Source organism: Seriola aureovittata, chromosome 14 (genome assembly GCF_021018895.1).
Source record: "Seriola aureovittata isolate HTS-2021-v1 ecotype China chromosome 14, ASM2101889v1, whole genome shotgun sequence".
In the NCBI taxonomy this organism is placed as follows: domain Eukaryota; kingdom Metazoa; phylum Chordata; class Actinopteri; order Carangiformes; family Carangidae; genus Seriola; species Seriola aureovittata.
This window is the reverse complement of record NC_079377.1, coordinates 18,322,759-18,335,414: the sequence shown is the minus strand read 5'-3', so window position 1 is coordinate 18,335,414 and position 12,656 is coordinate 18,322,759. Positions and strand designations below refer to the sequence as shown.

Sequence of the window (12,656 nt, the reverse complement as noted above, 5' to 3'; positions counted from 1 at the left end):
GAAAATGAGTAGTCTACAGCCTGGATATTCACACATACATTACCTCTAAGCATACAGTATACTGTATAAACATATACATACGCAGGTCTTCACATAGTGAGATACGTACATGAACACTAGATTGATTGTTTATCAGATTTTTCCTGCAAACCGTTTGTGCGCAGATCACATAATAGGAAAGGATGGAGAGGGAGGGAAGGAGGGAGAGGGAGGGGGAGTGGGAGAGGAGGGGAGGCGGTCAGAGCTGCGCATCTGTGCAGGCAGCCCGAGAGGAGAGGGAGAAGGAGAGAGACGAACAGGACAAGATGAGGACCGCGGCAGCAGCAATGGACGAATCGACATTGGGATGGGAAAAGGCAGCCGAGAGGACAACATCGAGGAAGACGGATGAGGCATGAAAGAGAATGGCTCTGGAGACGTGCTGTAGCTATCACCCCAACATGGAGGCGTAGCGACTGTAGCATGCATTAGAGGAGATCATTTCATTGTAGCCTAGCAGCAGCAGCAGCATCATCATCATCATCATCGGTCCGTCCAACCTGAGCGGAGAGGAGGAGAGAGGAGGAGAGATGGGCTCCCAGGTTGTGCAGACCCTGCGTCAGGGAGTCTGGGCATCTCTGACCGGGGGCTGGTACCACGAACCGGACCAGAACAAATTCAACAACTCCTGCCACCTCTATCTGTGGATATTCCTCCTTATGTTGCCCCTGTCTCTCCATCTGGTGAGTTTTTTTTTTATTTTTATCAGGGAACATGATGTTAAAGGCCGTGAAGGGGGTGTGAGGTGAGGTTCACGGTAGCATATAGGTGATAATTTTTTTCATGCGGTCCTACATGTTTATCCTCCTTTGGATAAACATGTAGGAATCTAACATCCTTCATTGTCTGGTTGCTGCTGGGGGAAAAGAGGCTAGAAAAACGCCACTGTCGCAGTGTTTCTCCCTGCATGCGGTGACGGAACGCATGGCTGCTCCTGGATGAGGCAGGAAGCGTGAAACTGTGGTTCACTAATATTTTCATGTCATGGCCTTTGAAATAGGTGCAACACAGGCTGCCTTGCTCCCAGTGATAACCTCCTCAGTGAGAGTTTTGTTAGTAGTTTACCTTGTAGATTAGGAAAGAGTTGATTTCTTATTGTCCCACCTCAACAGAGTGATACATCAAATTAAACTCTTAATTTTAAGGGACATTCTTGGTGACCTTTGTGTTCCCTTAATACTGCATTATACAGCAGGATGGTGGCATGACTAAAGGGTTGCAGCTATAGGTCAAACACCTTGACCTTAGCTGCCTGCTAGCCAACAACTGCCATGTACATTATTGGATGCTGATCAATACAGACCCATAATGTTACCCTTTCTGTTATTGTATGTATCTCAGTAGGTTTTATCAGTACACCAAACCAAGATGAGATATAATTGACTGCTACGATTATGTGGCGTGATTGCTCCCCACATCTCTTCAATCTCTGGTTTTGATACAGCGAACCAGGGCCAATTTGTAGGTGCTAGACCTCTAGCTACTTTAAATGATCAAAAATGTGCACCTCATTGATGCGCTGCTCTATAACTTCAGGTCAAGACCACTACTGTGTTCAGGTAATCCCAAATGGGCCATCTATGAATGAAGGTTAGAAAGGCAAAGTAGTGACAGCCAGCTGTTTAAGAGCTTCCCCACTGAAGTTTGACCAAATGGTTGTCACTGGCAGTTTTCACAGTCTGTTTGAAAACAACCTCTGCTTCCCCTGCAAAAACAACACAAGCTGTCTGTGAGAGATGTTTCAAATTTCAGTTTTGTTAGCATTTTATCTGAAGGTCACGCACAACATACAGCACAACATAGATGATGGTTGAGGAGCAGTCAAATATAAGCACGAATTTAGATTGTAAAATTGTACCTGCAGGCATTAATAAGAGTCCATGTCCAACAAAGCAGGAACTCTCTCCAGACCAGTATGACTCATGTGTCAGCATGATGCAGATGCTTTGTCTTTAATCTTCCTGTTCTTTGCTATGGGCTATTCCTCCCCTGGGAATCAATAAAATTCATTAAGCCACCAATTAATCAAATGAGATCTTGTGGTTCACTGAGCCTATAATACACTTGGGGAACAGTGTGGTCGTGTGACTGAATAAGCTTTGCTTTTTGCAGAATTTCAATTCATACAAAAAGTAGAGAAGAGACAGGTGGTGCTTTTCCATCCGGGGACTGCTACAGCTTGAGGCATCAAATCAAACGCTGCTCTGGTGGAGTCGTGAGACTCTGGAGATATCGTATTCTCTCCTCTCCTCTCTTCTACGCAGGCCCTGCCCCCTACCACTGTGGCTTTGAGCATCTACTGCACCTCCATCACCGTCTTCTTCATCCTCATCAAGCTGGCCAACTACCGCCTGCACCTGATGTTTGATGAGGGCGAGGCGGTGGTCCGCAGCAGCCTCTCTGACCTTAGCAAGGCCCAGGAGAAGAAAAGCAATGCCTCGGACTCCTGCCTGCCCGCCAACATCAGGTGAAACCCTCACACACACACTGATAATCCTGAAACTTCACTCAGTGAGGTCGATCGGAAGTAGCTGAAGAATTAATACAGATGTGGTCTCACCTACATGGATGCATTAGAGGCCATTCAGAGAGACGTGCAGTAAATTCATGTTTAACAAACTGGTATTTTTGCTCCTTGCACCTCGAGCTGCTCCCCTGCCAGGTTAGTCATTACAAAATCTAGGCCAGAGGGCTAAATCCCTCATGATACAACTTAATTATTAACATGAAATTGCACATTTAGGCCTGAGACCTCCTTTCAGAATAATACCACTAATACTAAGTATAGTATAACCTGTCTTCACATGCTCAACAACCTCTTTTTGACATAGTCCCCCTTTTTTTTCCCTCTGCATGTGTCTATTTTTCTCAATCCTCTCTGTCTTTGAGATCAGATTGATCAAGTGTATCAGAGTAGGACGCAGGCACTTTCCACTTTATTTCAGAAACTCAGTAGAGCTTTGGTGAATGAGCAAGCTAGTGAGGGGAGGTCAGTGTTGGCCAAATCCATCACTTCCTGTCCCCTACATGACTGTATTTCTCTTAATTTCAGCTCTATAAATCAGAGTCTTTTAGTATTCCATACATGAGAGACTGAGAGTGAAGGTCGTATCTACTTCCACAGACACTCCCCATCCTTCTATCTCTTTCTCTTCATCATTTAATTTCTCCCCTGTCTCTTGTCTTTGTCTAAAAGGAAGAGCAGCACAGTCCCCGACAGCGTTGCCATGACGATGCTGGCTCGTAATAAGCGCCCTAGTCCGGTGATCCAGGTGACAGTGAAGCAGACCGAAACCAACCCGGGACTGATTGGGGTGGTGAGTGACACCTGCCAGTATGAACACACAGTACAGAAAAAACACTGTGTTGACCTGCATTATGCCCCGATTTTAATTGTGTGTTTCTGAACTCTCCTCCACACAGGACTGTTCAAAGTCAGATGAGGTGAAGACCTTGGAAGGTGATACTGATCTTTCTCTAGGTTTGAATAAGACTCAGATGGGTAACTATTAAAGGAAAAACCTGAATAAATGACCAGAGAAACATAACAAACACAGGGCACGAAGCGTGGCTGGCGCCTGCTGAGTGTGAATATGATGTGAATCATAAACTTTGGCCTTCACAGTCACCAGGGGCCAGTGTCACAAAGATAGACTATCTGACTATAGCTCACATCTGACCAATAGTCAGACTTTAGATTTTAAGTGGGAGTGCTTTGCAGTGAATTCTGGGGAAATAAGACTTTTTCGATGGCTAACCTCCAGCAGAAAACCTTCTGAGAAAAATTCAACAACTGCCGTCCAAGGACAATTCACTGGGAAAATTCAGTTTAACAAGTGTAACAATACAAAAAATGTACCTAAAGAGTCCATCTTTTTTTTGTGAAACAGTTTGCACTAGGCTAATCTAAGACTGTAAACACTACACATCAGTCTACAGTATCTTCATGAAACCAACCCCTGATCTCAGGGAGTTTCAGAGACTGGAGACTGAAGCTGTTCTGGCAGCTTGTAGTGGACCAAAACCTTACAAAGATACTTTATGTTGGTTTTTCCTATAATTTGTCACCCATCTGTACACGCTGCTACTCCCGATTACAAACAAGAGTGCATGCTCTTAAAATAATTCACGAACTATTCATGAATTTTTTTCTGTTGATTTTCCTTATGAAACAGCTGAGCTTTGGAAGTCAGCACGGCTTGTTATGTTGTATAGATATGTTATGTTATATATGTACATATATATATATATAAATAGTTATATACGTAATATGATTCATCGTCCACTCTCTTTGGAAATACAGAAGGTGAAAGTCAGTCTGAGTTTGTTTGGCTGAATGTTTGTTCCAGTTTGTGTCAGACGTCAGTTTAGCATCACAAAGTGCTTAAAATATCTTAGATAATCCCTCTATGTCACCCTAACCCACCTAATTTCCCTGTGTATCTTTCGCTCATATTTTTACAATACTGTTTTATTATTACAGTGAGAAAGAGAGAGATACAGGTGGTTCTTAATACATTTTATCTATATACCAAGCATTAATTGTCCCATTTTTGTTTGGCACGTTGTATGTATGTTACTGAGCTATAGTAAAGTTGCACCATTGATTCACATGAGCTGAGGTTGATTAATCAATGATCTGGTTGTAGATCAGAGGTAATGACCTCAGAAATAAAAAACAGGAATGCCAGACCAGAGGGGCTGAATTTTAAGAAACACATGAAAATGCAATGGCTTAAAGTGGCTTCTGACTGACTATGGGAGAAACATCTGGACAGATTTACAATAGTGGAGTCAACAGAAATCCATCGTTTGAGTTCTTCTCCCCATTTGTATTTCAAACACTGGTTTACATATTGTTGATGTCCTTTAAAACTTCAATCGTGTATTGGCATTGTTAAGTGAGTTTGACAGCTGAAAGTGTCTATAACCTGCAGAAACATTTCCATCAGGTGGGCAAATGAATGATTCATGGTTCATTCTATAAAGACAACTTCCTAGTGATTCTGTGGAATACTAAAAATGACACTGACATTATGACTGAACGATAAATATACACTTATAGAGTGAGGACAGGATGTAGAAAGACAAGCACATTTAACCACAGGGCATCATGAATTGATCTCTAGTTATTGTAGCTATCGAAGCCTGGTGTGTGATTTGGGGGGAACTGATGTTCCGTGTACTATATTGTCAGAATCAGCCAAAGTGGAACCCAGTTCCCCTTCCCTAATGCACTGATATAGATGGACAACTTCCTTTTCTGCAAACACATCATTGTGGTAAATTTGCTCAGACATGCACAAAACTAGCAGCCTGCCAGTTTGCCTGCCACAAAGACCAGCTGACTGCTTCCAGTAAATTTATGACCTAATGCACTGGTGATTATTCAGAGCCAAGTCAGCTGATCAGAAAAGGGGATATAATCACTGTGGTGCATTGCATCAAATCATTGCACAATTGTAACAAAATTTTGATATCTGTTTTTAATAGCAGCAGGATTGATCCCTTCTGCAGTTCATTTTATTGCATTGGGAAGATATTTATCCGCTACTGGCGAATGCTGCTCGACACAGCAGTGTGAATTTTGTTGGTTACCTCTCCAGCCAAATGGGAGATCACATTTCAATGGCAGGAATTTTAGGATTAAAGCATTTTTAATATTATTGCACTTTAAATCTACAACGAATTTGCCGTTCATTTCATTCCAGGACAGGGTGAGAGCGCTGCTGAGGAGAAGCCTGTGGAGGGAGGGCTGCACCCAAACCCAGAGCCTTCTCCAGATGACCTCTCCAGTCCCAATCCTGACCAAGCGGCCCCCCTGCTGCAGGCCCAGCAGAGGCCCCCATCCCGAGCTGAAAGAGAAGAGATGCGGCCTGGATCTGCTAGTGGGAAAATGGATGCAGACATAATTGAAACTGGAGCTGTGAAAGAAGGAATGGACATTCAGAGCTCTTTGACGGGGACTGACAGAGAGCAGTCAGAGCAGGAAAGAACAGCAGAGAAAGACTCGGAGCAGGACAGGATAGAGGAGAAAGACTGCGAAGACAAAGAGACTGCAGACAGGGAAACAGCTGATGAAGGTCTGCCTCCCTCCAAGGGAAGCGAAGATGAGAGCGAGGAGGAGAGTGAGGGGCAAAAAGAGCCCTCAGATCCCAACAATAACTCACTGGAGACTCCCAAGGACCGCCAGGATGATTTCATTGATGTCCCAGAACCTCCTGCACAGGTAGGCCTTTCAGATGCAGATCTAAGTAGTTATTTTTGCAAGATTTTAATTTGACGTACTGGATACATGTGACTGACCTCTCATGCTTATAAAAAAAGGTGACTATATCTTAATGAAAAGGAATTCCTTGGGTGGAACTATTCCCTTGTGTTGTTTGTCAGACTGAACCGCCGGAGGAGACGTACTGTTCTGATGAGATTGAAGTGGTTCTGGTGGACAACTCTGGCCCCGGGCCTGCGACGGTTCAACTGGACGACAGCGACACGGTTAAGATCATCATCACCATGAGCTGTGACCCTCAGACTGCTGCTCAGCTGGAGGAGAGCGTCAAGCAGAGCATTCTGGAGAATGCTCAGGTAAGAATCATTTTCGACCTCCGTTTTTATGTTCGCCATGAAACATGTTTGATCCCCCACCATCAAGTTTCCCCATGTATCTTTAAAGCTGTTAAAAACATCTTATTCCACTATCTGACAGTATTATATAATGTATTTATTTACTGATATTGAAATGATTCAAAAGTTTCCGTGCTTTTCTAGGTACATTATTTCATCAAATGGAAATATTCTAAACATCGAATTTCAGTCTGATGTGTTTGGTATCTTTAGAAATGTTGTGATCTCCACCACAATTTGAAATATGTTTCTGTGCATTTGATTGATGTCTGGCTGCACAGTACGATCCAATGGCATGTCAGTTCTCACTGAGGTGTTTAAGGGATGGTGTGTGTGACATGTCTGTGTGTGTGTCAGGCTCAGAAGGATGCGGGAGAATGTCACATCAAGATCCCCGTCATCACCTTCGACTCCCCTGAGGAGGAGAAGCAGGAGGTGGAAGAGGGAGAAGAAGCGGCTGGCTCAGAGGACGACCCCACCCCAACACAGCAAGAGACAACGGGCGAAGAGTTTCACCTTTGTAAAGAAACAACCAGCTCTGAGTCGACCACACTGGAGTGTCCAGATCCGGACCAGGAACATCTTGGTCTGCAAATGACTGCTGACAGCACACCGAGCCCACAGCTGACAAATGATAACAGCTCATCGGGGATTGATGTCCACTCCCACCATGATGACACAGACCCTCTGGATCCGAACGTGGATTCACAAGGGTTCCTGCGTCTGCCGCCAGCTTTGGGCCGCTACGGCCCCGGTGGAAGGACTCACATCCGAGGGCTGAGCATGGACAGTGGGAAAGATGCTGTCATGCTTTCAGACCGCTCACACAACACAGTATGTTGGCACTTTATCTCTGTTTCTATTTCTGTATCTTTCTTACAGTCATCTCCATCCATCTGTCCGTGCATACATACAAGCATTTGTCTCTCTGTTAGACCACCATGACCAGTTCCAAGTCAGATCTGGAAGCAAAGGAGGGCCAGATTCCCAACGAATCCAACTTCTTGGAGTTTGTTTCCTTGTTGGGGTCCCTCAGCATCAGAGGGGGTGGGGCCAGCACACAGGAAGAGGAGGGGCCGGAACGCAAACAGGAAGTGGGAGCTACGGAGAAAGGTGATTCTCAGCAAGATGGTTTGTTCCTTTACCTCCACCTCATTTATCTAGATGTTTTAAAGGCCCTGCGCACCCGTACAGGTTACAGGGTGCTGTCAGTCAACACCCACAGTTATGAGAACAGGTCGCTTCAGGCAACAGTGGGTGGACTATAGATGTACAGTGGCTTAAAAAGATTAGAGTTAATGCAAATGTTTAGACATTAAATGCATGGAAAAGTGAAATGTCACCACCGGTTTGTGAGCTGCAGTTGTTGCTCATGTTATGCCTCTGTGTGGTGGCTAATTATTACTATACTGTATATATTACTACTATGTTAGTATCATGTATTAAATTCAACAACATAACACATTGAAGTTGTGGGCCTTTAAAACCAAAACAATGAGCTGAATGATGCTAAAACTCTCCATAGGACTGAGGGAAACTGCAGAGTCAGAGTTCTCTGTGGTTTGTCAGTGTGAGCAACTCCTTCCTTCCTCCTAGATTTTAAATGAAAATTAACCAAAAAACTTATGAATATTTTTATCTGTTTGCAGAGAATCTGAGTATGACTTCCAGACCCGATGATACAGTAACAGAGACCAAGACAGAAAGCAAACCAGAGAGACCCAAACCGCCCACCAGCCTGCCTACCGACACACTGCAGGCTCTACCACCCACACATATCCCAATAGTCTCCCCTGACAGGTACGTATGCCTAAAGAATCACAAGCACCAGTAACATATGCAAACAGCTGAATTCACAGTACAAACCTTTTAGATTCGAGCATCAAGCGTTCCCGAGCTCCAGTTGATTGCGTTTTCTCTCTTCAGTCCACAGACTGACAGAGAGAAAGATCCGGACTATGATTCCCTGCCCTCGCAAACCTCACAGTCAGAGAGCTCCATGCTGCAGGTCATCTGCAGACCAGAGGCCACCAACAAAGAAGAGGCCTACACCTTCCATACTGTACACAGTAAGCAGTAATTCCCATTAGTTCCTGCATATGTAATGTTTTTTTTTTGTTTTTTTTTTTTTTTTTTTTGCTGGAGACAAACAGCGATGAGTCACATGTAGTCAGAAACAACAAGGAGGTGCTGCAGATACACCCAGTCAGTGTGCTGGGATGGTCTGATATTATTTGCACAAATATACAGCGTGTGTGGGAGGCAGTGCCAGCAGCTGATGGCTTCTCTTTTGAAACAGCTCAAAAAAGCTGGCAGATTAAATGACATTTTTTTGGAATGGCTCCAATATGTTCAGCTGTTCAGTTGTTCAGTCACAGTCCAGTCTCGGGTGTCTGTCTGTAAGGCTGAATAAAGCCCACATATTAGTTATCGCGCATTACTTATTCAAATAGGAATTTTTGGACAAGTTGTATGCTATCTGCTTGTTTCACCAGGAGACAGGCCTCGTAAGCTGTATGCAGAGAGAGCCCTCAACCTGCCACTAGGAGCCGAGCTCATCACTGGCAACATGTGGTACTGATGTCAACTCTTTATTTTACTCTCTTTTCCTCCTCCTCTTCATCATCTCTTCCTTTACCTGCATCAAGCCTCTTTTTATCCTGTTTTTCACTTCTTCCTCTTCCTTCATTTTCTTTACCTGCTAATTGTCTTCCTTTGCTTCATTGTGTTTCTTTTCATTCCCTCAAGTTCATCTCACCTCAGGTAATCAGGTTTGTTCGTTTATGGACGTCAGCCTGTAACCTTTGTGTTTGTGTGTGTCTTCAGTGACCTGCTGTCGACTTCCTCCAACTCGGAGTGTCAGGACGGCCTGGTGGGAGGTCACGCTGACTGTCCTTTCCAGCGACGCATCATCCCTGCGCACAGGCTTCGGCCACGAAGGACGCACCCGGAGATCTTCCAGGTCTCCATCTACCTTCATTTTTTCTCCACTGTTCTACATAACAATAGCTTCCTCTATTTACTAAACCTGATTTGCTAAGACTAGAAACAGTTACAGTATATGCATGGAAGTATGGTGTGTGAGGTCTTCCAACAAGCTCTTAGCAGCCTGTTAGAGGTGCCCCGTGGGTTTTTGACCACTAGTAATACTATGTTTTTTACAGTTTTGTTTGCATGCACCTGAGGACTCACATGCAAGCTCATGCATGGGAGATATAATATCTGGTTCTCCCCGATGGTTTCATGCTATTTTACATGCCGAAAAATGTAGCAATGTGCCAGTGAAGATGGTGAACAAGAAGACTGCTGGCAAGCAAACATGGATGTTAACAATGTATTGTAGGTTTCAGATTCTTCCAAAAATTGGTTTTGTAAATGTTTTATAAGGACATGTGTTAGGCCTCCAGGATACACACCATGTGTTTTGGTCAGAATCAGTGGAAGTGAAGTTTACATAACAAAATCTTCACCGGATACCTTTATCTAAATAGTTAAAACTCAGAGAAATAATTAATAAATGTATCCATTCGTCCAAAATTATTAATAAATAACAAAATGAAACAATTGCCAGTCAGCACACAATCAATAAATACATTAAATATTAAAATTATTAATTAATACATAAATAAGAAAATTCAACAATACCGTTTTTAAAGAAAAATAAATGGATGAATTTACAAATAAAAGTGACCCAGTGACATAAATGTTATGATATGATGAGTATTTTCTCTTTGTCAAACTGTGATTCACTGACTTGAGTCGTTGCTGCTGTTTGAAACAATAAGATCGGTCCTGACTGGGTCGGCTTCAGGGCTGGATGCAAACCAGCAGCGGTGACATAATGTGCCTGGATCTGTTGTTGAAGCTGAAGCAACACAGACTCGCTGCTGAATCATTAATGCACCACTTTGTGTGTGTGTGTGTGTGTGTGTTTGTGTGTGTGTGTGTGTGTGTGTGTGTGTGTGTGTGTATACTTCTGTTGTACAGCATGAAAAAGATGTTGCTCTGTGTACCTATTATGACCCTGACTGTGTTTTGAGTTATTGCAGACTGAAAATCATGTAGATATAAAGCATCAGATACTTTTTCTCTCCTGTGTCACTGCCGCTGAATTCATGTGGGTGTAAATTATTTGTGTTTTGTGCAGGAAGAGGACTCTTTGGATGAATCATCAGAGACTTCCACTCAGGAAAAACCGACCCGGAAGATTTACTACAAACTTGAACTGTTTCCCGGGAAGTGGATCAACATTTTATACGACCGACTCACCCTGCTCGCTCTTTTGGACAGGTAATACACAAAACTCTCTCCACTGTCTGTGTTTTTTAGATGTTTTTTCTCTGCTCTATGTTTGTTGTCCTGTCTCTTTAAATCTAAAACACTCTTGTTCTTGAAAAGCCTTCAGTACATCTTCTAGCCCCATCCTTTTCATCAATATCACATCAGTTCTGGCCAGTGTAGTCAATGTTTGTGTCATTTAATTCCAGGTTGATCAATCAGTCTAATTTCTTTTCAATTCAACCACACAGTTGAGCAACAGCTCAATAGCTAAATGTCTATCTTTCCCTTTAAACACAGCAGCAAATGAGCATCAGCTTTGTGCAGGAATGATGCTCTTCATTAACGAGGTGATACCTGTGTACCTAATGAGCTACTGATTGCACTATTATTAATCTGTTTTTGCCTTCTTGTATAGAAACCAGGATGTTCTGGAGAATCTGGTGGCAGTCTTCATGGCCTTCCTGGTTTCCTTCCTTGGTTTTGTGCTTCTCAACCACGGCTGCTTCAAAGACTTCTGGGTCTTCCAGTTTTGCCTGGTCATTGCCAGCTGCCAGTATTCCTTACTGAAGGTAAAAAAAAAATTAAAAAAATCTCTGTTGAAGCAGTCGATGCTGCCCCCACTAAATTCTATGAAGTAAGACATTTCAGCCATTATTATTATTATTATTACAGAGTGAACATTTACTGTCGAGAAAAACCAAATGAAAGAGTGAAAACATTTCACAACTGAAACTAGAGTGTATGGTATTTGAGGAATGTCTGCCATGCTGATGTTTTTCACAAGTAAAACTGACCTCAGTCTTGCCACTTCCTGTTTGCTCCTCCTCACCTTTTCTCTGATGAACTGGCTAGTGTCACTGCTGTTCTCAATTGTTCTCATGGTAATTTCCAAACAAAGATTCAGCACTGGTTTCTGTGGTTTTGTTTTCCAGAGTGTTCAACCAGATGCGGCTTCCCCAACACATGTGAGTGTAATGTCGCTTTGTTACTGAATCTCAGAAGTATATAATATAATAATTGCCAGTATTTCGGAAACTTCATTCATCCATTACATCCCTGTTGGTTAGTTTCAACTTGTGACCCGTGTTCCTCTTCAGTGACGCATGTTGTCAGTCTTTGGCCTATGATGTTATCAAAACAGTTCCCTTTTCATTATAATAATTTTACTGTGATTTGACTGATGCAATGTGCCCACAGAGGGTCTGTCCCTTTTTGGAGCTTAGTTTCATCAAGTTACTGTGAAAACAAGTCAAAGTGCAAGACACATGGGCACTCAACCTAATGTGACCCAAATTTGTAGCAGCGTTCATAGTATTATCTCGCTGTAGCTGTTATATCACTGTGTTGGAAATCAGGCTGAACCTCCTAACACCCTAACCTGTGTGTGTTCATGTGCGTCTGTGTCTCTCCAGGGTCACAACCAGCTGGTGGCCTACAGTCGAGCGGTCTACTTCTGTATTTTCTGCGCTCTGATCTGGCTGCTGGAGCAGCTGCTGAGGCGGAAGGACCTGCCCGTCTCCACCCTGTACGGGGTCACCATCGTCTGCCATGACGCACTGGGCTTCTTAAGAGACCTGTTAGTGGGTAGGGATAAATATACAGGAGATTTCTATTTCAGACAGTCCTATTACACAGCACCTAGTTTATTTGTTTCTGTATATCATTTATTTTCTTGTCCTTGACAGAAACGGCTTTTGTCTTATGCATTAAAC

The 12,656-nt window shown here is 43.3% G+C and overlaps 1 protein-coding gene across 1 annotated transcript in view; it reads left to right on the top strand.

Annotated features, from left to right (window-relative positions):
- The first annotated feature begins 229 nt into the window (after positions 1 to 229).
- The window catches only part of pcnx2 (pecanex 2), a 32,110-nt gene continuing 19,683 nt past the window's right edge, over positions 230 to 12,656 (top strand). The window contains exons 1-16 of the mRNA XM_056396153.1: positions 230 to 722; positions 2,304 to 2,506; positions 3,236 to 3,356; positions 3,463 to 3,499; positions 5,751 to 6,268; positions 6,430 to 6,624; positions 7,021 to 7,497; positions 7,599 to 7,776; positions 8,313 to 8,463; positions 8,590 to 8,732; positions 9,159 to 9,237; positions 9,490 to 9,625; positions 10,811 to 10,953; positions 11,360 to 11,513; positions 11,877 to 11,909; positions 12,357 to 12,528. Of these exons, the coding sequence (XP_056252128.1) occupies positions 570 to 722; positions 2,304 to 2,506; positions 3,236 to 3,356; positions 3,463 to 3,499; positions 5,751 to 6,268; positions 6,430 to 6,624; positions 7,021 to 7,497; positions 7,599 to 7,776; positions 8,313 to 8,463; positions 8,590 to 8,732; positions 9,159 to 9,237; positions 9,490 to 9,625; positions 10,811 to 10,953; positions 11,360 to 11,513; positions 11,877 to 11,909; positions 12,357 to 12,528 (2,893 nt within the window). The 5' untranslated portion in view covers positions 230 to 569. The remainder of the gene's footprint in view (positions 723 to 2,303; positions 2,507 to 3,235; positions 3,357 to 3,462; positions 3,500 to 5,750; positions 6,269 to 6,429; positions 6,625 to 7,020; positions 7,498 to 7,598; positions 7,777 to 8,312; positions 8,464 to 8,589; positions 8,733 to 9,158; positions 9,238 to 9,489; positions 9,626 to 10,810; positions 10,954 to 11,359; positions 11,514 to 11,876; positions 11,910 to 12,356; positions 12,529 to 12,656) is intronic.